This window comes from Mesoplodon mirus, assembly GCF_964341445.2.
Source record: "Mesoplodon mirus genome assembly, chromosome: 12".
NCBI classification, from domain to species: domain Eukaryota; kingdom Metazoa; phylum Chordata; class Mammalia; order Artiodactyla; family Ziphiidae; genus Mesoplodon; species Mesoplodon mirus.
In genome coordinates this window covers 1,569,814-1,595,295 of record NC_138988.1, presented here as the reverse complement: position 1 = coordinate 1,595,295, position 25,482 = coordinate 1,569,814, and the positions used below count along the sequence as shown (strand labels likewise).

The following is a 25,482-nucleotide window of genomic DNA, read 5'->3' as shown; positions in this document are numbered from 1 at the left end:
GCACAAGCTCTCAGAAGTGAATCTCTTGCTTTCAGCATCCTTTGGGATCTGCACAAGCCAAGAATTTCCCACACCCTCAGGGGCTGGTTCCCCTTGCTAATCACAGCTCCTTCCTCAATTCACGCCTTCCCTCTCACATTTTACTGTAAGCAGCAAAGGAGAAACCAGGCTGCACCTTCCACACTTTGCTTAGAAAACCCTTCAGCCCAAATCCAAGTTCATTGCTACAAGTTCTGCTTCCCCCGACTAGTAAATTAGAGGCTTGCACAGCAATAGATACCAAGAGGGCTGGAAAGTAGGCTGGGGGAAAACAGGCGCCCAAAAGCAAGAGAATGAACTTTGTCTTTGCCAAGCAACCTCCACGTGCCCAAGTACCACAGCTCAGTACCTGGGACTCTGAGAGGCAAGTTCATCTTTATAAGGATGAAAACAGTAGCCAAAGATCTCAGAAGCCCCCACTCGCACCCCTGAGAGCTTAAGGTGGCCACTGGCCCTGCCTTCGCCTCCTCCACGCCCTGGGCCCCAGCGCTGCGGCCACTGACTGGGCCGGTCATCAGACGCGTCTCCTTCCCTCCAGAGCCTCAGGCACCCAAGTCTGCGTCTGCTTCTCACAGAGCCCTCTTCTGCCCCTCACCCCCTCCCAGCTGCTGGCCCAGGGCAGAGGGGGAACGGGGCCAGGGGGCCCCGAGGGGTCTGCCGCAGGGGGCACAGGGAACGGAAGGGGATTTAGCGTTGTATTCATTTCCTGCCCCAGCTGGGAATTAAAACACAGTCACTCGTATGAGCTTAGTTTTGTTAAATGTTAAGTCTAGTTTGTTTTCATAATTTTGTGCTTTGTTTTTTAAGATTTGCACTTTCAGTACTCGGTGCAACATGGATTTGATCTGAGTAGTCTTTCTATCCAGGACTGACGGCCTTCACAGGAGGCTCCACGGCAGCCAGGGGAGGAGGGGATCATGCCTCACAGTGTCAGGGGACCCTGGCCCTCCAACTCCTGCTGCCGCCCCAGGGAGCCCTCAGGTTGGCCCACCCTGGTCACGAGACTCTTCCCTACGACCCCCGGCTCTGCAGGAGGAACGGGTGGAGGGGAGAGATCTCAAGCTGACGTTTCCTTCACCTGCGGAAGCACCGGTCATTGCTCTCACTCCGGAGACGCCCCTCTCCTGCCTCGGCTGCCCTGGCCCGGAAACGGCCAACGCCAGGCACAGCGTCAGCAGTGCTCCGGCCTCCCCTCGCTCAGGGCAGACCCTGCAGACATGGGCCTCCCCCCAGGGGGATGGTGAATTTCATGTGTCCACTTGGCTGGGCCACACGGCCCAGATATTTGCTTAAGCATTATTCTGATTTCTGTGAAGGTGTTTTCTGGATGAGATTAACATTTAGATGAGTAGACTTGGAGTACAGCAGACGACACTCCATAATGATGGTGGACAAGGCCTGAACAGGACAAGACTGTCCTCCCGGGAAGAAGAGGAAATTCTGCAGCCAACAGCCTTCAGCCTTCAGATTTGAACTGCGACTCTGCCCTGGGTCTCCAGCCCGCTGGCCTCACAATCATACCAGCCAGTTCCTTAAAATCTCTCTCTTTGTACACACACACACACACACCCTGTCGGTTCTGTTTCTCTGGAGGTCGGTGACTAATACACCCAGTGAGCCAGACAACCGCACAGCCCGTCTCCACACAGGCCCCCGGACTCCAGTCCGGGGCTGTGAGCACCTCCAGTGGCCGGCACCGTCCCTGGCCTCGGACACAGGCCGAGAGCAAGCCTCCACTCCCCTGCACTGTAGCCTCCTCTGAGGACCAGAGACCTTCCCTGGACGCCAGAATTCCTGGGAGCTTTGCGAGTTCTAACCAGCCCTTGTTCCCCACCCTGGATTCCCCACGGAGAAGGGCGCTTAGGGAGCTCTAAGTTCTTCTTTTCCAGTAAACAAAAACCTTAAGCAAAGCCCACCGGAGGGAAGTATCAAGGCCACTGGACACCTTTTAAATCAGAGCCAGGCCAGCAGTTACCAGGAGTCGGGGGTGACGGGGAGACCCCAGCTGCCAGCCTTCTCACAGGTCTTCCACAGATGACGTGGCAGCTGCCAGTGTCACTAGGAATGTGACACTCATCTGGGTGGTGTCCAGACTGTACGGCTCTGAGCAACACAACGTTCTAATTGTGTTTAATTTGCAATCCCTGTGGTGAAGCAAAGGGGACCCAGAAATGAGTCCACACGTACTTGCCACCCTGACCTGGGGGTTTGTAGAAAGGGGGAGGGGTTCCACCCAGCGCCCTCACTCATGGGCCACATGCTCCGGAGCCCACACACCCTCTGGAGGCTCCACTTCTCCATAAAGAATGCCTGCTTGAGAGTCTCCCAACGACCTGGGGCTGTTCCGAGAATCGGGGCGAGCACGGGGGCAGGACGGGAGAGAAGAGGGAGCAGGCCCCGCAGCTGGAGGGGCACAGGGACAGAGGGAGGGGCCCAAAGGAAGGGCAAGGCAACACTGACCTTGAGGGTGGGGATCTCCACGCTGTCACCAAGGCTGACGGAGCCTGAGAGGATGGTCCCTGTCATCACGGTGCCTTGGCCTTTGATGGAGAAGCAGTGGTCCACAGACATGAGGAACGGGCCCGAGGGGTCTCTCCTTGGGATGGAAATCTGGGACGTCAGGAGCTAGAAAAGAGATGCCGGTGCCACACCCTGTCGGGAGAGGAGCTGGACGGGGCGGCGCAGAGGAGAGCAGGGGGTGTGACCAGGGCTCGGCAAGCTGGCCCCGGAGCTCAGAGCGGACCACCTCCGACTGCACTCCGAGCCTCTGCCGAGGCCCCACTCCCTCTCTCGGTGCAGAGGGAAAGGGCCCGCGGAGGACGCTCCTTTACCCCCTCCCGCTGGGACTCCCGCAGCGGCGTGCCAACGGGCTGGGCTCCAGGCCCGCACACAGCCGCGGAGGCAGCCCACCGAGGGCACCCGTGGCCACGTCGCTCCCCAGCCTCACACGCCCGCTCACACTGGGCATCGGCCACCGGCCAGCCCTGGCAGCTCGCCAGCCAGTGTGGCCTCCCCCTGCCCCTGGCGATGCTGCCTCTAGAAAGCTCTTGCGCTGGCTGTGTCGCCAGGTAACATGCAGCTGGGATCGTCTGCTCGTCCACTCCCCCGCCAGGCCACGAGCACCCCAAGCAGCTCCAGCAGCTGCATCGGGGTGCCTGAAGGGAACCTGAAGGACATGCCCAGGGCATCAGCCTCTGTCTGGCAGGGCAGGGGTGAAGGCCCCTTCCCCAAGCCCCGGCGGGGACAGCGGGACTGGCCCTCCGCGGTGGGTCTACTTTTCCTGTTCTGCACACTCTCCCGCGTGCTTCCACCTCAGCCAGCCCACTGCCCTTGTGCTCCGCGGTGCTGTCGGAGCTGATTACCAAGAAACAAATGGAAATCAAGACCACGTTAGTCCTCTTGCTTCTTTCTGATTTCGTTAGGGAAGAGACTGTCAAAAAAGTATTTGGTAGTCAATGTCCCAAACTCTCAGTCTCGTGATAACTACTCTTGTGGAAAAAGACTAGAGTCGCAAAACAGGCTTGGCCTGAGATTTGCACAGAGGCTTCTCAAAGGAATATATGAACAATTTCAATAGCCAGCATTTTTGTGGATTTTGCTTTAACAAAAACAACTGTCCCAGGTTCCTAGACCAGTGCTCTCTGGAGCTGATGAAAAAGTAACAAAAGCTTCACCCAGAAAATGTTTGTTTTGCTAAGTCAGCAAGGTCAGCACCGTGTAATCAGAGCAACAGCAGCCGTGCATGTGGTCACACCTGACCCCGGCTCTGCGGACCCAGGGCAGGTGGGCCCCAACACAGTCAGCCTGGATCTGAATCCCAGCTCCACCTCACGCTGACTGTGAGACAGTGGGCAAGTCACTTAGCATCTCTGAGTCTCAGGCTCTTTCTTAGCAAAATGCGGATAAATACCTTAAACCTCTCAAGTCTTGTTAACAATCATGTAATCGTGGATGTTAACAATCACGTACAAAAAGAGCTCAGGGTGGTGCCTGGTACGTGATGACCAGTCTCACCATCCAAGTAAGCTCTGATGCGGCACCATTCCAGCATGTTACACGTGGGAACACGAACTCCACACGCCAAGCGGTGGCACCATCTCCCTGACTTTATAAGTGAGGGTACCGAGACCAGAGAGAGCAGGTCAAGCGCGGAAGGTCACAGAGATGTGGCGAGGCCAGTGCTCTAATGCGCCGTCCAGGGCCAGGGTCAAGACACCTCACCCCCGCAGCCTCTGAGCTGCCCGGGGGCTCAGCAGAGGGACTCCACTCTCACCCTGCCCGCTGGGTGCCCTGGGCCCTCCCGATGGCTGGGCTCCCCCTCTGTCCGTGATCCCCAAGCCTGGCGGAAGGGATGAGGATGGAAGCCACGCTGGACCCGCCTGGGAGGGACCCACCGGAGGGGCTGGCACAACCCTAGGTGCTGGAGTGGGTGACGCAGCCCCAGAGCCCCAGCCTGGCGGGAGCTGCCTCGTGGATGAGTCTGACGGGGAAGGGAGAGAGGAGGCTCACGAGGATGTGGACAGCTCTGCAGAGCCGGGGCTGCCGACTGGAGGCCTGCAGCTCTGCCGTGACTGAACTCCGTGAGGAAGGTGAGGGAGGTGGCACCGAGGGGTCAGTGTGGAGAGTCCCCTCGCTGGGCCCCCCCTGGAGTGAGCCGGAGCCCCCGACGCGGATCAAGCTGGCGGTACCTCAATGAGCTCTGGGATGCCCTGTGGAGCTTCTGTTTCGGGGGCGTCCGGTCCCCCAGGCCTGGCCGCCACGGGTAGGATGGGTGCACCTCGGAACCTGGAACAGAAAGACAAGTCCCACCACGGTCACCGATGAGCACGACGGGAGGTCTCTGCTCTCACCCCGTCGAAGGCGCCGAGGGGGCGGCGTCGCTGTGCTCCCACCTGGCAGAGCAGGGCACGGAGGCCCGAAGGGAACGCCTCGTGTTGAACGAAAGAAGTCAGAAGGGGGCTCCTAGGTTTAGCCGCTACTCCAAACCCTCCCTGAGGAGGAGCGGTGAAGCCCAGGCCCCAGGCCCCTGAATAAAGACGCCCTTGGAGAGGACCACGGGGCACAGCCCGGCCTCCTGCAGAGACTCGGGAAGCACAGGTACTGAGAAGTCCCTGCCAGACCTGCCCGAAGGCCCCCTCCACAGCCTCCCGGCCTCCTGGAGAGCCTGCCTCTTTAAGAAAAGACTCTTACTATGAGTATACATTTACCTTTTCCACTGGAAAACAAAAAATAAAAAAACAGAAAAGAGAAAATATACAACCCACAATCCCATCACTGTGGTGTGCTTTCTTCCAACCTTGGTTTCTCCGTGCATTGCCAAGGAATTATTTTTTTCATATTTTGGTTACAATATTCATACAATTTCATATCCCTCTAGTTTATTTACCATTATATCAGAAAGAATTTTCTATTGAAAAATAACAACAGCAATGTTAATAATAAGACTCACTTGACTAAGCCAACAATACGACCTGGACGCTTTCATTGAAACCCCACAAAACCACCATGGAATTGGCACCATTTCACAGATGACAAAGTGAGGCTTAGAGAGGTGAATTAATTTGCTCCAAGTCACAGCCATCAGTCTCAGAGCCAACCTCCACCCCACCCGATTCCAGAACCAGGGCCCACAACCACCGTGTTAAACTCCTGCCTCCCCGCCCCCCGGCCACCTCTTCTTGCATTTTTAACAGCTGCATAACAGTGCAGCTCAGAATTCACATGCTTTCCCCCAATGTGTCTCATTTAGAACATCCCAAATTTTTCACTATTGTGAGAAATATGTTGGTGGATATGACTTTTTCTTTTTTTTTTTTTTCTTTTCTTTTCTTGGCCTTGATTTGGGATAAATTCATGAGGTACAGGTCAAAGACTCAACAAACTGAAAAATCAGCAAAATGTGGAGTGAGGACATTCGAAAAGGGTCTTCTCCATAAGGCAATAAGAACACTGGGAAAAATGACCAGAAACAACCTTTTCAGAACTCTCAAATTAACCAAAGGCTCGCAGCAATCTATGGAATGTTTAGTCAAGGAGAACAGCTGAATCTCAGTAAGAATAAGGGAACTTTGTGGCATTTTTACTTGCCTTATTCCTACCCACCCCTCCCCAACTCTGCAGTAGCCTTAATAACTGGAGTCTGTATTCAGAGTGGAAACAGCAGCTTGACAGCCACTGAAAGCGGCAGAATGTGTCTGAGCTCCATCAAAGCCCCTTTCCCAGAGAAATGTCTTTATTTTTCCTCTCTGGCAGTTCCCTGGAAGAGCCCACCCTTAGACCGAAGCGGGGGCTCAGGCCTCGGAGTCAGTGAGCCAGGACCCGCCCTGAGCCAGGGCCCGTCCCACGCGCACGTCTCTGCCTGCGCTCCGAGCCCCAGGCCCAGGGCCGCAGAAGGGGAAAAGCGTGTGCTGAGAATTCCAGCGATTAACCATAAAGCTTTCGGAAATTTAATTATTGTTTATCCAAACCCTTTTGGGCAACGTATTGTAACAAAACATAAATGCGTTTCGGGCTGGGTGTCTGGCCCTTTCCCAGGCTCCAGAGAAGCTGGCCTTGTTGGTTTCCTGAGCACGCCACACAATGGGGCATCCTGGCTGCTGGAAGCCCCCCGGGGACAAGAGGCCCCTCCTGCCTGGGTTCCAGACCTAGGCTGCTGTCTGGGCTCTAGGAGCACAGGGGGCTCCAGCCAGAGACGTCAGGAAGAGCGCTGAGCACAGGCCCACAGCCCAGGTGGGAGCTGACCCAGAGCACAGCCGAGGGCGCCTCCTGTTCCCAGCGCCCCTCCCCGCCCACCCCACCCCGCTCCCTGCGCAGCTGTGGTACCTCATGGCACGAGCCGGGCCCAGACCTGCTGACTGTACATGCAGGCTGACCTTCATCAACATACAAAAACAACTCACATCGGTAAAAAAAAAAAAAAAAAAAAAAAAAAATGCATATGAATCTGTGTGTGTGTGTGTGTGTAACTCGTGTAAAAGATGTAAACAAAGAGAGTCTATGTTTTAGGTTTGGAATAGCAGAATTCAAAATAGTGATACTGAAAAAAACCAGCGATACTTATTATGCCTTATTTTTCTCACCAGTCGAGCCAGATACAGAAGCCTGGGGTAATGGTGAGCACTGGACTGACTGCACTCAGGAAAGCCCTAGTACAGGGCCGCGCACACAGTAGGTGCTCCACATGCTACAGCTGTTCTTACGAAGCCCCTACGATGTGCCAGGCCCCACATCAAATGCTCCCTCATAATAAACACTGTGAGGCTGGACTTACGAGCTCCCACTTTACAGAGGAAGAAATACCAACGCTGAGAGGTAAAGTGAGTCAGCCGTAGAGCAGGTACGGAAGGCACACCTTGTAGGAGCCCGCTGGCAGGAGCCAGGTCACGTGGATCTGGCATCCCACCTGATCCCGGGGAGAAGGTGGGCACTAAGCAGATGGCCGTGGCTAAAACATAAACAAGGGAAAAGAAAGGGTTTAAAAGCAAGAGGAAACACAGAGGGAGTCTGGGAGAAAGATGCACCAAGGATGCTGTCAGACAATAACGTTTAGTGGAAAGATAAACAAAAAAGCCTGGAACACAGAACAGTGTCAACGCTGTAATGACGACTACCTCAAACTGTGTACAGGTGGGAAAGACTGACAGGGTTCCGAGGGGAAAAACACTTTAATTCGCTGCATTGGAAAGATTGTGGGTACATTTTTATCTTCTATTTTTATTTCTGTTAACATTGATAAATGCTTATGCAAGAGTAATTTTAAATGCTTTCAGAGATAAAGAAAAACAAAGAGCTTGACTACATAAAAACTAGAAACTTCTGTATGTTAAAAAAAAAACTAAAACAGAAAGACAAACAACAAATGCAAAAGACTTATTTGTAGGAAATATGATAGACAAAGGGTTAATTACTAACAACATCCTTATTAATATTAAACGCTCCTGAATATCAAAAAGAAAAGCATTAAAATCACGAGGCAAATAGACAAAACACATGGGCACAAATTAAACACACAAAAACACAACTATTTAATACACTTAAGGAAGAATGTTCAGTCTTACCAGTAATTAAAGCATCACATATTATAACAAGAGTAAAACAACATTCTATCCTAAATGTTTCGAATATGTATTTTTAAAAATATTTTTTTAAAGTCTTTATTGAATTTGTTACAATACTGCTTCTGTTTTATCTTTTGGTTTTTTGGCCGCGAGGCATGTGGGATCTTAGCTCCCCAACCAGGGATTGAACCCGCACCCCCTGCATTGGAAGGCGAAGTCCTAACCACTGGACCGCCAGGGAAGTCCCCAAATATATTTTTAAGTTAGATACTAGAGCTCACCGCTGGCACCTGTGTGAAATGGAAAAGAACACAGAGATGCACAAAAGGTTCTGAAGGGCTCCTTCCCTTTGACCTATGACCCCATACCTGGGGCTCTGTCAAGAGGAAAACCCGAACATACAGACGAAGTTTAATGATGGTCAAAGATGTTCACCCAGGACTAGTTATTTACAAGAAGGAAAACTTAAGCCATTTCAAAGGGTCAGGAACAGGGTGATGGTTACATGAAGAATTGCTCTATATAATGTTAAGTAATAAAAGCAGAACTCAAAAATGTAAATACTTCATGATTACAATTATATGTTTAAAGAGGGAGAATTGCATTCAGCAAAGTTGCAGGGTACAAGGTCACTTGTGTTTCTATACACCAGTAAAAAAAATCTGAAATGGAAATTAAGAAAGCAATTCCACTTTATAATAGCATCTAAAAGAATTAAACACTTAGGAATAAATCTAACCAAGGACATGTAAGGCTTGTACACCAAAAACTACAAAACCTGTATAAAAGAAATTTTTAAGAAATCTAAATAAATAGAAAGACATCTGTGTCAATGAATTGGAAGACTTACTCCTGTTACGGTGTTCATTCTATCTAAAACCATCTACAGGGCCTCCCTGGTGGCGCAGTGGTTGAGAGTCCGCCTGCCGATGCAGGGGATACGGGTTCGTGCCCCGGTCTGGGAGGATCCCATATGCCGCGGAGCAGCTGGGCCCGTGAGCCATGGCCGCTGGGCCTGCGCATCCGGAGCCTGTGCTCCGCAACGGGAGAGGCCACAACAGTGAGAGGCCCGCATACCGCAAAAAGAAAAAAAAAAAAAAAAAAAAAAAAAAAAAAAAATAAAACCATCTACAGATTCAATGCAGTCCCTATTAAAATTCCAACCATCACTTTCTGCTGGAATGGAAAAGCAGATCCTCACATTCCAATAGGAGGGAACTGCAAGGAGCCCAAATGGCCAAAATAATCTTGAAAAAGAAGCAGAAAGTTGGAGGACTCAGCTTCCCAATGGAAACTTTCCTCAAAGGGACAGTAAGTGAAAGAGCGCAGTACTGGCATAAGGACAGACAGAGACCAGTGGAGCCCACATATATTTGGTCAACTGATTTTTGACAAGGACCAAAGGGAAAAGGACAGTCTTCAACAAATGGTGCTAGGAAAACTGGATATCCTCAAATGAATGGAGGTGGGCCTTTAACATATACCATACAAAAAAAATAACTAAAAATGGATCAAAGACCTAAACTTAAGAGCTAGCACAATAAAATTCTTAGGAAAAAAATTGGGGAAAATCTTCATGACATTGAATTTGGCAACAATTTCATGACTATGACACCAAAAGCACAGGCAAAAAAAAAAAAAAAAAAAGAAAAGAAAGAAAGAAAAGAAAAAAGAGATTGGATTTTATCAAAATTTAAAACTTTTGTGCATCAAGGAGTACTGTCAAGAAAGTGAAAAGAAAACGTACAGAATGGAAGAAAACATTTGCAAATCTGACAAGGGATTAATGTCCAGAATATATAAAGAACTCCTTCAGCTCAAGAACAAAAACAACGTGACTAAAAAATGGGCAAAGGACTTGATAGCCGTTTCTCCAAAGAAGACATACAGTAGCCAATAAGCACATGAAGAGATGCTCAACATCAGTCACTAGGGAAACGCAAACCCAGACCACAATGAGACACCACCTCATACCCACTAGGATGGCTATGAGAAAAAAGGAAAACAACAAGTGTCAGCGAGGATGTAGAGAAATTGGAGCCCTGACGCACTGCGTAGGGGGATACAAAATGGTGCAGCCACCATGGAAAACAGTAGGGAGGTTCCTCAAAAAGTTAAACATAGAATCACCATGTGATCCAGGAATCCCACTCCTAGGTACACACGCAAAGGAACTGAAGCAGGGACTGGAATAGATATTTGTACACCAATGTTCATAGAAGCATCATTCACAACAGCCAAAAGAAAACAACCCAAGTGTCCATCAAGAGATGAATGGATAAGCAAAATGCGGCCTATACACACACTAGAATACTATCTGGCTATAAAAAGGAGTGAGATTCTGACACACGCTACAACACGGATGGACCTAAAGCATTATGCTAAGTGAAGCAAACCAGACACAGAAGGCCAAATACTGCATGATTCCATTTATATGAGGTCCCCAGAACAGTCAAATTCACAGAGACAGAAAGCAGAACAGAGGTTACCAGGGCCTGGGGGAGGAGGAGGGGGGGAGGAGTGACTGGTCAGTGGGGACAGAGTTTATGTTGGGGATCATGAAAAAGGATTAGGTTACAGACAGTGGTGATGGGTACACAGCTTTGTGAAGGTATTTAATGCCACTTAATTGTACCTTTACAGATGGATAAAATAATAAACATTATGTTATGTGTATTTTACTACGATTTTTTAAATGTGGAAGAAAGGGTGGGGGTGATACTATGCACGGTGAAAAGACAGGAATGGAGTAAACCAAAATGTCAGCAGCTGCTCTTCTGAGAAACCTTTGGGTGGTCTCCACTTTCTTTTAACTCCTTTTCTCTATTTTCCAAAGGTTCTTTCGATTACTCTTTGGATAGGAAAAAAAAAGTTTTGTTTTTTTAACACTTCTTAGGTTTTGACATGTACATAGCTCAGTAGTCTAAATTTCTCCTTTCTAGATAGAAAGTTTCTTCACATTTGGACCAGCATTTACAAAGGATTTACCTAACAAGGGACCATAAGAAAAGGAAACCGACACTTTTAAAATAATTTAAAGAAGTTCTCGGCTGCACGGAGGTAACAGCTAAGTTCTCCTAAGAGGTGACTGCCTTGGCTGGCCCGGGCCCATCGGCCCACTAAGCTTTCCTTACTGGAGCTTTTCCAGCCCTGTGCGTGCTGAATGAGGAGAGAAGAGATGTCAAAGGCCCTTCAGTGGCCAATATCCTCTGGATGTGTGAGACAGGCTGTGATTTGACCTTCAACCAATAAATTAAAATAGGAATAGTAATTTAAACACGTAAGTGAGAATTTTCCTTAAATTTAACTAATCGAAATAGTTGATATTAATTTACCCTTAATAGTATCCTAAGCCCCTCCCAGGTCTCGTTTATAGCAAATGACACTGACATTGTGCTGGGCTTTTATGCAGGAGTCCAAAGGACCTGGTCTCCCCTTTCTGACAAGTAAATAAAACGGCAGGGAGATCAAATGACTCACTAAAAAGAAGATATAATTTTTTATCTTCCTTTTTACAGTCTCATATCCACTTCCGCTGGGAATAACAAAGTCTGAATTCTTATGCAACACTTATCTAAATGTGTCGATTTTATCAGATTGATGAATTTTGCTAACAAAAGCAGCACTAGGAAATCTTTTATGACATATTTGGCCCATTCTCAGGGCTGAAGCTTTAATTTAACCAACTTGAGAATTCTGAGGGAGAGCTGCAGGTGTTAGATCTGAAAAAAAAATCATAAGTGGGAAGGCATATCAATCTTTATGACGGGGAAACAAAACCATTTCCACTTGCGTGCCCTCCACAGGCAGGAGGAGGAGAGGTGGCCAAGGCAGGATATTGTCTCGGGCTGCGTAGCAAAGAGGAAGCAGCGCGGTCGCCCAGTGACCGCTATGTAGTATTGATCAAAAGGCGCTGGCCCGGGGGGAGGACAGGAGCCGGTAAAACGAGGAGGTTTGCCGACACCGTGGGCTCAACAGAGTGTCTTCTCGTTACGCTACCCACGTGGGAATAAGTCATGCCCATGGCCGCCCGAGTGCCCAGGTGGCTTTCTGCCCCGTGGTCCCCACGCCCCTCCCCCACGCCCTGCCAGGGAGCACCGTCACCCTCCTGCCCCCGCAGACCCCGACGGTAGGCGGCAAGCGCTTGACAGGGCTGGCGGGCCTCCTGCTCTGGACCTCCCGGGCCGCCCTGCCGTCCTCTCCCTGTCGGCTCCCTGCTGCCCCCTGGACTCCCCCCACCCCACCCCCGCCCCTACTTCCCACAAGATGAAATCATAACCCCTTGGCATGAAATACTACAGGCCATGTGATCTGGCCTTTCTCCGTGTCCTCTCCATCCGTCCATCCACCTGTCCGTCCACCCACCCGACTTTATAAGCCTCTGTGACAGATGTCCACTCATCACCCAAACGCACTTCTCCCTTTCGACAACCGAGTTGCCCCTAAGCAGGTGGTAAGCAGGCAGGCCTGAGTCTCCCCGACAGCATGGGGAGGGGTGCGGGTGGCTGATACCTGGACCTGTCTGGGCGGGGCCCGGCTCGGACCGCTCCCGCAGGACATACCCCACAGCAGCGAGCCGGCAAGACACCGGCAGCCTGGGTATCCGAACGCCGTGCAGAGCTGGACCGCCCTTCCTGTGACCCACCTGTGGCTTCTCTATGCTCCTGGCTCTTCTGGCCTCTTGCAACAGCACTGCAGCCTCCACCCGGGAGGCGAGCAAGCGCCCGGCGGGACCCTGCCTGCCCCATCCGGGTCGGCGGAAGCAGGTGCGCCCCGACGCCCTCTCATCAGCAAACCTACTTGGTGTTCTCTAGGGTCTTCTGCATCTTCTTGGTCATCTTATCAATCACCGCCTGTCTCTTCCCTTCGGGCAGGAGGTCGGTCTTGTTCAGCACCACGACCAGCTTCTGGCAGGCGATCTGCCCAATCACGAGGCACTCGGCCGACTGGGTCTGCATCCCCTTGGTCACGTCAATGACCAGCATCATCAGATCGATGATCTGGGCCCCTGGGAGAAGAGAGGACAAGGTCAGGGGGGAAACAAGGCAGCTGACTCTGCAGAAAGTTGCCCAACGCCCTAGGTCCAGCAAAACGAGCCAAGATAAAGTTGGGGGTGTCGGGCTGTGAACGACGACCACGACCTCCCAGCACCAGGCAGGGGAGTCGCTCGAGCGTGAACGTGGGCCCCTCCCAGTTCTGTGACCTGATTCCTGTCACCTGTACATGGGCAGCCCGGCAGGCTTGCTGGGGGCTCCCGGAGCCCGTGCGTGTAATGGGGCCGGCAGCGCGAGGACTCCCTAAGCAGAAGCTCCTTTCCTTGTGGCCAGTGTCATTCTGTCAGCCCGCTAGGTGAAAACCAGGTCTCAGTGTAGTCTCAAGCTGCTTCTTGGCATTGGTGAGGAGGGCATCTTACTCTGACGTGAGCTGCTTGCTTCCTGTCTGACGTCCCCCAGCCACCTGGCCTCCCTGCTGGTCCTTGGACCCCTGCCACCCTGTAAGGTCTCTGCCCCAGCCCCTCCCCCTGCCCGGCCCGCTTGTCCAGGGGTTAACTGCCCGCCCTCTCTGAGTCCTGGCTCAAATATCTCCTCAGTGAGGCCCACCCGGACAGCTCGATCAGCACTGTAGCCCACCCGCCTCTCATATGTTCCGAGCCTTCTTTTCCTGCCGTTTCCCTAGGACACTTAGCACCCTCCACCTGTCTGTGAAACTCACGCACTGTGCACTGTTTGCTTCTGACCTGGCCTCCCCGACTGCCCTGCAAGGGTGGGATGGAGACCGGAGGATGGCCATCGGTACTGCTTTCCCTTCTGACTGGATTGTTGCTCCTTGCCGCCAACTTAAAGAGGCCAAGAGTAGGTGCCGAGGGTGCGTGCATGGGCACCGTTAATACCATTTCTCCTTTCAAGTGGGTTATGGCTCTTTGTTGTCAATTTATTTATTTATTCATCTAATCTATTTTTTCCATATTCTATGTATTCATTTGGCTGCGCCAGGTCTTTAGCTGCGGCACGCATGCGGGATCTAGTTCCCTGACCAGGGATCGAACTGCGGCCCCCTGCATCGGGAGTACGGAGTCTAAGCCGCTGGACCACAGGGGAGTCCCTGTCGCCAATTCAAAGCAACTTTTTAAACACCGAGGAGCCAAGAGGCGGAGCTGCATGGGCAATGCTGACACTGTTTCCCACTTCCATTGGATTGTTGCTCTTTGCTGCCAATCTGAAGAAATGTTTTAAACATTGAGGAGCATATCCTTTGTGGGGAAGGCGCATTTTAGGCTTCTCTCCCCAGTTATCTTTGGCTTTTATGACTTCTTTTTTCCATGCAGAAATGTTTGATTTTTATGTTGAAATGGTCAGTCTTCCTGTTTTTCTCTGTTTCTGGGTTTGGTATCTTACCCAGGTATTTTTTTACTTTTAAGATTATATATAGTTTTTCATGTGTTTTCTTCCAGTACTTTTACAGTTTTAAATGTCTATGTTTCAAACGTTAATCCATTTAGACTTTATTTTGATGTAAAGTGCAAGATGGAGATCTAACTTGAGTTTTTTCTGGACGGCGACCCATTGTCCCTGAGTCACAGTTATGTGCTTTCCCCCGTTTACAGACCGGGACAGTGAGGCTCAGAATGGAAGGGTGGGTACCCAGGACTCTGTACCAAGCACCCTGCGCTCTCGGCCAGCACCCTCCCCACTCAGCTCTGTGGGTGTTTTGTTGCAAGTCTCCAGCATTTATTGGGTTTGGCTTTTCTTCCTTCTGGCAGGGCTCCAGCACCTGTCTTTGTCTGCTATCTTGTCCTCGGCTGTTAATTTTTTCCTTGTGTCTTACACGGCTCTCTTTGTTGTTTCTCCTGTTCCTCCTCTGCCGACACTGCCCTGTTGTCCTCCTGGGCTCTTCGGGTGGTGGTGAGGAACTCTGCCCAGGCTCAGGGCTGTCCTGAGGACACTGGCCGTTTGCCTTTGCACCTTGTCCACTCCCCTTCCTCTTCCCGTCCTCGGGCCCTTTCCCACCTGCTCTTCGGGACGCTGTAGGGTCCCCAGAGACTCAGGAATGCAGGACTCTGGCCCAGAGGCAGCTGGCAATAGAAAAAGCAGACATTTGAATTCAGACGGCTCCGAGTCCTAGCCCTGCCTCCGCTGTTTACTGTCGTGTGACCTGACCTCAGAGTTCTATTAGAACGGGAGGGTCTCCTCCTTGTGGGGTTGTGGTGAGGGTCAGAGCTGACGTACATGAGGCAGAAGTCACAGGCTGACATGCTGTCAGGAACCAGGCGGGTGGTACAAATGCCAGAGTAGGGGGCAACGGGGAGCTGTAGGGCCCCGGGTGAAAGTGCTCCTTGGCCATGTCGGGTGCAGGCCCAGTGTTGCCACATCTGCCGATCTGTAATGATTTTTTACATGACCCCTCTGGGATTGTGAGTGTGGGCAGTTCATGCAGGCTGAGCAGCGTCCCTTCCAGGGTCCATCTGTCTGCAGCCAGTCGTGTGCAGTCCTGAGCCCGGGCTCGGCTCCCGACCTGTGTGCCTGCCGCGTGGGTTAGGTGGCCACTTTGGGGCTCCCTGCCAGTTGGGTGGCACGCTGGTTCTGCTGGACGCTGGGTCAGCTCGTCCCCTACGGGATCTGGGGCACCTGAAGCTTGCTCTCCTCCTGGTCCGTTTGGCGTAGCTCCTCATTCTCCCAGAGAAGAGGAAGTCAGCCTTCGCAGCTAGTGCATTGTGGCACCTGGGTGACCAGGGGAGATGTCCAGTCCTGCCCAGGTGGTCCCGCTCAGGCGGCTCACTGCTGGTCTGGGGGAATTCAGCAGGATGCTTGTGGGGGAGCCCCCTTTGCAGGATCGCCTGCGCACTGGGGGACACAGTGCTCCAGGCCACTGGCTGGCACTTACCAAGGTCCCTGTGGGGGCCTCCTGGGTCTGCTGGATTTGGGGGCTGGCAGTATTTGTTCCATGTGGCAGTAACTCCTGTCCCTCCTCCGCCAGGAAGAACCATCCCAGCAGCGCACTTCCTGGAGGCCCCTGTGCCCGAGGCGCTTCCCACAGCCCTGCATGTGTCCCCTCCGGCGACTCTGCCCACGAGTCCCCTCGCACAGACGGAGGAGGCTGCCACGCGCGGGGAGTTGGTGTACTGGGAAATGGCCGTGATGAAAGCAGGATATCAACTTCCACTGCGCTTTACATTGTCGATAACGGTGCATTTGCACCGCTTAGTGAATACTTAATGTCACCAGTTAAATTTCTTTTTATTTTAAATTTGATATTATTTCCCCTTTTTTCGGATGCCCATAGCTTCTGATTAAAAATCAAATTTGAATTAAATATCTGATTTGCTAAAATGTTTAAAGTTTTATATTCAGTCTCTCCAGCAGAAAACTTCTTTTCTCTGAACACATTTTTTCCCCCTTTAGTCCCAGAAGGAAAGTTGCATCTCACAGATAACTTGTCAAATGCTGACCTTTGTAAGTTTTCCTTTATTTTTATTTCTGAAATGATTAAGATATATAATCTACAGAATTGGAAATTGTAATTTTTAAAAGTACTGAGAAACTTTAACCCTGTTATAATTATTCTGCAGACCTTTAAAGGATTCTGTAGTCAGTACAACTAGATGAAAAGCTCTGATAGGCTGAGAAATATAGAGGGTCATTTGTGAGCTGCAAGTTTTTGACTTGTGTTTCCCACCCACTCGCTCACGCTGCCCCTCTAGTCTCAGAATGATTTCCTACCCTGGGTTCGTGGGAATCGGGAAGGACACTGTTTGATTCATTCTGGGGAAATACTAGGGATTCTGAAAAAGACAAGACGGGCCAGTTATGTCACTTCCTGTCGCCTGATCAAAGTCTGATGAAGAAACAGACTGACCAAGGGTTACTGCCAGGCGCGGGTGGTGCCTGGTGCCGACCCGGGTTTCCAGTGGGGTCAGTCAAGTCGCCGTGACCTCTGGACCCCTCAGAAGTCCCTGATGTTGGCTGCGTGGCAGCGGGGCTCCTGCTGCAGAGGTAGCGTGTGGGCGCCGCTCTGAGGCTGCAGATGAAGCCCCACGGCCCCTGAGTGTTTGGGTCCCGTCTGCGTGCATCTTTCTGGGTCTGTTAGTTCAGTTTTATCTCCCATTCCCAGGACCCCAGCAGGCATCGGAAGAGAGCGGGCAGATGGGGAGAGAACACAAGCCTTCCCCTCCAGCTTGCGGGCCAAGACAAGGCACTCAGGTAGTTCTATACACCAGCAGAGACCGGAATCTCAGCGTCAGGACCGGACTCTTGGTCCACCAAGTGGAGGAGGTGGGGAAGCTGCGGTCTGCTCAGTCAGTCCAACAGAGATCAATGACGCTGTGCCCGAGCTGTGTCTTGTGCTGGAGGCTGCGAACATAGACCAAAAACCCAGGCCTCGGTCTGTGAGCCGCAGTGTGTGTGCGTGGGGGGGTCTGAGCGGAGGAGCGGGAGTCAGCGCAAGGCAGGGAGGGGTGCGAGACGCCACGGCCGGCCCCGATTCTGGCGTCTGGCGGAGCGGGGTGAGGACTGTGCGGGTGGAGGCTGGGCAGCGGCTGGGGCCCCGTTCGGAAGGACGGGCCATGTGGCCGATGTGATCTTGAATGGAAGCATGAAGGACTTCGGCTGGATCTTTACGAGAACCTCCTGAGGGGCAGGGCAGGTAAAGATGGGGCTGGATGGCTGGAGCTCTCCGCCGGGGGTCTGGAGAGCTGGCGTGTCCTACCTCAGGGAGGGAGTCCGAGGTACCTGGATTCCCCACCCGTGGACCACGCCTGTGACCCCTGCCACGCCCGTGGACACCCCTGCTACCACTACTGAGCTATGTGTGTTTAAATCAAGTCCTTTTTTGAACTCAAATGCATTTCTATAAAAAAGAACTTTACATGACAGTAAATGCATTAAATGTGCTGTAAGTAGAAGTTAACAGAGACGATAAATAAAACAATAAAGCTAAACAATGGAATGCACTGTTGTCAGATGTTAACTGGAGTTGAAACTCTGAGCCCCAGGCCTGCTCTGATATTAAGGGATCAGCAAGAGCTGGTAAAAAACATCCTAGCCCTAAATCGAGTCTCTCTCTTCGACAAAATAGGGGGATTGGATGAGAACTGGGAGAGGCATGACCTTCGACCCCACCAGGGAGGAGTGTTACCGGGCGCCAGGCATGGCCTCACACCATCTCTCCCGGCCGCCCTGGAAGCACCGGCCAGAGTACATACACCGCTCACAGCGGCCTCCTCCGAGGGGCGCACAGGAAGAGCAGAGGTGTCCACGCTTCCTCAGGGCAGAGGGGCCGAAGCGGGTCAGCCGCCACTCCTTCCCGGACGGAGGAGACGGAGGTGTACGCGTGGGCTCCAGGGCCACGGGCTCTCACGAGCCAGGGAGCCCAGCCCCGCTTCCTTAAGCTACTGTGTTCGTCTATCTAGGGTAATCTTTTTAGCTGACTTTGCACAACAGTACAACTCCTGTTCGAGAGCAGCGAAAAGGAGCAGAAAATGGAATTTGAAATGTAGGAATAAAATAATTGTGGCCCATGAGCTCTAATTTGATTTCATGCTTTACAGGGAAATGAAAGAAGGCTTCCTTAAAATGTACGGTTTCGGCTCTCTCCCCCTCCCCCTCCCCCCTTTAACCATTTTAGGATTTCCTCTCGCTCCGAAGAGAAAATAGGATTGTGGGGAACGTTCAGCGCTCAAGTGTCACTGCCACTCAGGGGCCAGCTCGGTTTAATGTGAACTTCCCATTCTGGGTAAGAGGAAATTCTTCAATTAATAAACCGGGTGTGCGGAGGCCAGTCTTTAAGGTTTAATCAATTTCATCTGTACTTAGGATAAAAAGACTGACTATTCTACTTCTTTTTTTTTTTTCGTTTTCCTTCTTTAAAAAAATAATAAAATGAATGTTTTATTTTAAATTCTTTGAGGTTCGTATCTCCTGTTTCAGGAAATATTGTCTATTTCATGCAGTGAGTATGAAAACTCCCCCCTCCTTTTTTACTTTTGCTAAGAATCTTTTTTCAAAAATAACTAAATTATCCTCTGTCCTCATATACTATAACAGCCTGGGAGATGATACGAATTATACAGGATTTTGGCAGACACCTTGTAGGGGGCTGGGGAGAGAGACAAATCACCAAATATGGATGCAAGAGCTCCTTCTGGACAAACACTGAGGGGTGGGTGAGGGAACGTGCGCCCGCAGCCCCTTCACCACCAGGGACGTCTGGGGCCCAGACAACCTCACCCAGGAGGCCTACCCTGTGGTCAGCTGCGGGCACGAGGACCTCAGAACAGAACCAGGGCGTCCTCCAGCAGGACCGAGTAAACATCAGGACTTGCTGACCAACCAGGGCTGACAGGACTTCCCGGGACAGAGAACGCCTGAATCTTTGTCACGTGGTCCCTGACACGCAGGGTACGGTCAGATTCGGGGACAGAGGCCGTGGTCAGGCCCCACGGTGGCGAGTCTGCGCCTCGGCTCCATGTAGCAGCTAAGCACTCTGGGCCGTTTCTTCATCTACAGAATGGAGATAAAGCCACTACGAACCTTTTCCAAGGCTGTGTGGTGGGCCTCACACAGCACTTGGGACCCACAGGGCGGGAGGTCCCGTCCGACCCAGGTCCTCCCCATGCTTTCACAAGGGGCCTGGGTGAAAATGCTACTTTTAAATCAGTGTTTTTCACTAAAACTCTGCAAACCCAGGGCCCTGTCAGTGTGAGTTCCATTGTGAGAATGAGCACGAAAGCCTCACCGCTCTGAACAGCGGCGGCAACGATCAAGGGTCTCAATGTGGCTGGTCAAGGTGCAGCCAACAGCCCATCTCTGCAAGAGAAACGTGGGGCTCAGAACAGCGACTAACGGTACTCAGTACACAGTAAGCACTCACTAAGTGAGCGGGGAGGGAGAGGGGAGGGAGGAGAGGGGGAGGGGACGGGGAAGGGGAGGCACCCAGGAGGCACAACTGCCGCAGCTGCTGGACCAAGGCAGTGGAGCCAGAAGCAGAGCCAGGCTCTGCCTGACCTGAGGCCCCTTGTCCTTCCACCAGGCCTCCTCCTTGAAGTGGCACCAAAGAGGATTTCTCTCGAACACAGCAGCCTGTAATCCCAAGGAAGAGCCGTGCCCTGGGCTTAGGGCCCACATGCCTTCGCTCCCCGTGGAGAGGTGTGAGGGGAAACGCCTGCAGACACAGGTCCCATGAGAACAAGGACGGGATGTGGGGGGGACACACTGGCTCCCACCTCAGCCCCCCTCCCTGCCTGTCCGGGGAGAGTGGGTCACTGAGCCTCACCCGCACCCGTCTGCAAACAGGATCCCCTGTCACCTACAGGGCAGCGTGGGGCTCCCAGATCCCACGTGCAAAAACCTCACAGCCCAGGACCTGGCCCAGCAGGTGCTCATCCACGGTCGTGACTGAACCTGAGTTCTCGTCCTCACCCATTCCAGCACCGGACAAAGGCCTGTCCTGAGGCAGGGGTGGCGGGCAGATGTGAACACCTGCAGGGCCTGGTGGGTCCTCAGCTGAGCGGCACGCCTGGCGCGAGATGAGGCGCAAGTCTAGAGGCCTCAGCCATTCCTGGGCCCTGGCTAGAGGGGACAGTCCCCCCTCAGCTCCAGCCCACATAGTCAGAAAGGAATGTGGGCCTGGAGTTGTCAGATCTTCTGGTTTTTCAAGAGAAGCCAAAAATCTGGACCATTGTATGAAATTTGCCAATTTTTAAATGTTGACAACCAATTCAAAACAAAATGTTTGAATTGTATGGCCCAAACAAAACATGTCCATTGGCCAAAACCGGCCTGCAGCTCCCAGTGTGAGGTCTCTGGAGGGAGTTTTCTCGAGAAAGAGAGGTTGGAGGAACAAGAACAAACATCCACCTCTTTGGCCGCGTGAAGCAGGAAAGCACTTAGGGACCCATCTGTTGAGCTCCGGCCCCTCCTGCCCCCATGACCCACACTGGGCCTCATTAGGACAGGAAGGTTCATCCTGGAGGGAAAGGGCGGCAGGCTCTCCGCTGTCACCAGGTCCCAGTGGGCTAGAGCAGGGGACACGAAGCCACGGGCCTGTGGTCAGACGAACCTCAGCTCGGCCCCGGCCCCTGCAGGCCACAAGGGGCGAGCCGCCCCTCCCCGGCCTCCCCGGGGCCTCGTGTAGGGCTCCCCAGGCCCCCACGCTCTGAACTGAGGCTGTAGCTGTCACAGCCTGTCTACCAGGATGGGAGGGGCTGACACACGGCTGCTCTTCTGTAGTGAGTGGTCTTCTCACTACAGCTTCAAGCACCGGTTCTCACACCGAGTTTTAAAACACTCCCACTAGGTAGAAAGTCCGAGATGACCTAAGACGATGATTTTCCTGGAAGAGTGAAGCAGGAAAACCTCAGTGGCACCGGGCTGCAATGTCCTCTAGGACAGACACCCTCCTCCTATCGTCCTGGGACGAGCCCTTTCCACGAGGGCTGCGCACTGCCTTCACAGCTAGCGTTTGGCAGCAGCAGGCACCACTATTAATCCCGCGTCCTGCAGACGGACACGTGGCGGCCCAGAGAGGCTGCGTCACACCCAAGGTGGAGAGCCAGGCGGTGGCAGGCGCTCAGCCCAGAGACCGGGATCCACAGCACCAGGCTACCCTGCGTGGGGAAGCGCTCAGAGCTCCCCCGAGGAGCAGGGAGAAGGGCAGTGGGATCGGGCCCCCAGTCCCCCCCACCTCCCCATGTGCCCCGCAGCTGCTGGTCAGCCCCACTGTGTCCCCCTGGGACCTGGGCGCAAGCCCACGCACCCAAGCGCTCCTCCCATCTCGTCCCTTCTCCTGGCACCTCAGGCTTTGAACTGCAGCTCAGATGTCACCTCCCAGGGGTCTTCCCGACTCTCCGTGGTCTGGATGAGGTGGCCCTTCCTTGGGGTGCCGTGGTCCCCACGCTGCCCAGGACGGCCCTGTTCTGCGACTCGCCCGTGGCCTTGCGGCCACCCCCGGGACAGAGCCCCTGCCGGGCAGCAGCACAGAGCAGTGGTCAGCGAGGGCCCCTACAGGGAAGGCACAGAACCGGGACGCAGTTAAAGCACTGAGCAGGGCCCTCCGCCAGCCATGCACGGATTTTTCTCTGTTCTGTAGCGGTGACGTCCTCCTACACTGCATAGCGTGTACGTGTCCAGAAGCAGAGACAGGAGGAAGAAGGCAGCACGGACAGGACCACATGCTGTGAACACCAGGGGTTGGGACCTGCACACAGAGTGCCCAGGGGCCTCCAGGGGCTGCATTCCCCTGGGAGAGGACCCCCAGCGAGCCCCCAGCGAGGGGGAGGAGGGGCCCTCACGAGTCCACCTGAGAGAGGAAGAAGCTGAGACTCAGGGTGGGGAAGAAACTCAGCCAAGGTCGCAGATCCTGACCCCTCTGAACCCCGCTCCCAACCACCACCACCGTGGAGGTGGCGCCACCACTCACAAGGCACCGAGACAGGAAAACCACACTCTGCTTGTTCTGAGGGTCGATGGCTGCTGTGGCCTCGGACACAGGCCCTTCTAGAGACGGGGCCCCAGGCCACGGCGAGCCCCCCCGTCTGAGGCAGAGAAACCAAGGCAGGCGTCCCTGCCTGGCCCAGGTCAAAGGGGCTGGAAGGGTGAGGCCCGCCGGGCTCCTCCGACTGAGACGGTCTGAGAGCTCAGGGTCGCAGCGCCTGAGAGCGTGGCCTCAGGAAACTGTTTACTGGAGAAACAGGAGAAAAAAAAAGAAAAGGGGGGAAATCTACCATAAAAAGTAAGTAAAATCAGCAGAATTCCTTCATGAAAAGGGTGGAATTAGCATATGGCCTCAGCTGCCAAGTGAGGCCATTGAAGCAAGCAATGAAAATGAGTTCAAGACACAATTAGACATTTTTCTGGACGGAGACAGAGGGGACTGAGCAGGCGGCCGCATTTCAGAGGGAGCAGCAGGGCACGTTCAGGGCAGGGCCACCGTGCGAGCGCCCTGAGCACTGGCTGGGGGCGGGGGGCACCACCTGGGACCTCTCGCCCCGCATTACACTGCCACGATGCCTCCTGCAGAACCTGCAGCCACCCAGGGCCCGAAGTAACAGTCTGGTTCCATCCCCCTCGTGCCTCTGCTGCTGCCCCCGGGGCCGAGTGCCGCCTTCAGGGACTAGCGTGGCCGAGCCCCTGCCCTCAAGGAGCTCACAGTCTGGTGGGGGAGACGCACACAAACCCACAAGGTCAACACAGTGAAGTACATCAAAGTAAGACGTGAAGTTTCTGCTGAGCAAGCACAGAAGAGGGGAATTTAGCAACTGGAGGGAGGGAGGCGGCCGGGAAGCAGAGGGAAGGGCCTTTCAGGGCCGAGGACACAGCAGGAGGCCACGGAGGCCCAGCCGCCAGCGCCTCAGAGGACGCTGATCACTCGGTTCCCCTGGACCCCTGGGTACGGGGCCAGATCTCCTCAGAATGACCAGAGGTGCCAACCGCTGGCTCAGGGACCAGCTATGACTCAACGGCAACAACTCGGGACAGCTGTTCCCAATCTTCCCAAGAGTGCGGCACATGCGGCCACCCAAGGCACGGGAGACGCTGGGTCCTCGTGGGCGGCACAGTCTGTTAGGCCCTCTCTAGCCCAGTGGGCTGCAGTGCCCTCCTTTGGGCGGCTCCCTGACAATGGTCCAGCTTCGTCAGGCTCCCTGGGCCCCGTCTCCTTCAAGGTGGAGTGAATGTTTACCCTGAAAGGACCTCGAACCTCTCTGTGCTCATGGCAGGCTCGCTGGCGCACGGCATCTCCACGGCCCCTGGGCCCCCGGCCCAACCCGGAGTGGGGTCCCACCTCCTGCACAGCCGCGAGTCAGAACCAGCTCTGCCGGCCTCTTGCGTCCACACAGCGGGCCTCTCAGATTGAAGCTGAGAGTGATGGGGATACTGAGAAGAAAACGAGGCCTGGCCCCTGCACCCAGCACCCTACATACAGAACAGGGGAAGGAGTGACAAGTGCTTGGCACCTGTCCTTCCAAAGCCCCATCAGGCCGTCTGCCGGCCGCTGAGCAGCTTCCATGGCGGCAGGGGGAGGAGAGGGGCCATGGGGTCTTCAGCAGGGCAGGGCAGGGCAAGCACTGACTCCGTGCCCCGTTCTCCTCCCAGGCAGAGAGCAGTGGCCTGAAGCTCCCACTTACAACAAGCACTGTGTGCCCAGCACCTCATGCAGATGCTCACACCTCTGCTCACAGCATCCCCACGGCAGCCCAGCAAGGGGAGCGCCGTGATTCCACCTTCCGAAGGTAGCAGCTCAGTCAGGGAGGTCCGTTCACAGGCCCAAACACGCAGTGAGCAAGCGGCAGGGCCCAGCTCCCCCAGCACCCGCCAGAGCACTCTTGTAGCCACGTGATCTCCGTTTCCGGGGCCTTGTCCCTACTCCTGCCCCCACCCCAGGAGGAGGTCCTTGAGAAGAGACGCCAAACCAAGGAAGAAACCACACGTACAGAGCTCAGGAAAGCACTACACTTACAGTTACAGCTCTATTATAAAGGGCACAAAGCAGGACCAGCCAGAGGCAGAGACACACAGGGCACGACCTGGGCGGGCACAAACACAGGCCTCTACCGTGGAATCAGGGCTCATCACCCTCCTGGCACATCAATCTCTTCACCAACCAGGAAGCCCCACTGAGCCCCTGGGTCCAGAGTTTTTATTGTGGTTTCCTTCCTTAGGCACCAATGATTGAGTCGCTGGTCGTGAGACTGGACTCGACGGATCCGCGCTGCCCTCCTCGGAGGTCAGGTCAGGCTGGTGGCTCTGGCCCAAAGCCCCAGCCCACTAGTCACATGGCTGGTCTCTAGTCTCCCTCTAGCACAAACTCAGGTGTGGTCCAGGGGACCACCAGGAACAGCAAAGACACTCCGGTCACTGGGGGAATTCCAAGGTTTCAGAAGCTCTGTCCCAGGATCCCAGGACAAAAGCCAGATTCCTTATTATATTAATACAGCAGTAAGGCTCAAACATGCTCACATACCACCGCCCTCCACCCGTCCCCCACTCGCTGCTGACGAATGCGTCGCGTTGTGACAGCTGCTCCGAGGGACAGTCTGAAAGGCGGCAGAAGCCCCCGGAGTGCTGCTAGAGCAGAAGACACCGTCCACGGCACGTCGGTGCCTCAAGGAGGGAGGGATGGGCGCTGCAGTGGGACAAGCCGGGGGCGCCGCGGGGCCAGTAAACACGCTGTCAAGGAGCGCTCAGTGACACAGGGCAGGCCCATGGCTCAGCGCCTACAGTGTTACATCCAGTGGGGTCCCTCCTGGGAAAGGGGTTAGGTCAGAACACTAACAGGAGTCATCCTGAGAAACTAGATGCTTATTTCTCCCTCATACTCTCCTCTACTTTCCACATTCTCAATAGGCCTAAATTATTATACATTCAGGGGAAAAGGGGCTTTTAAAAAATAACAC

General features: G+C 53.6%; 1 protein-coding gene across 7 annotated transcripts in view; it reads right to left on the bottom strand.

Annotated features, from left to right (window-relative positions):
• EEFSEC (eukaryotic elongation factor, selenocysteine-tRNA specific) overlaps positions 1–25,482 on the bottom strand; it is a 171,771-nt gene that overhangs the window by 95,091 nt on the left and 51,198 nt on the right. For all 7 annotated transcript variants that reach the window (XM_082639162.1, XM_082639157.1, XM_082639159.1 and 4 more), the window contains exons 2-4: positions 12,897–13,104; positions 4,728–4,824; positions 2,500–2,664 (exon numbers count right to left, since the gene is read on the bottom strand). In XM_082639162.1, the coding sequence (XP_082495288.1) occupies positions 2,500–2,664; positions 4,728–4,824; positions 12,897–13,104 (470 nt within the window). The remainder of the gene's footprint in view (positions 1–2,499; positions 2,665–4,727; positions 4,825–12,896; positions 13,105–25,482) is intronic.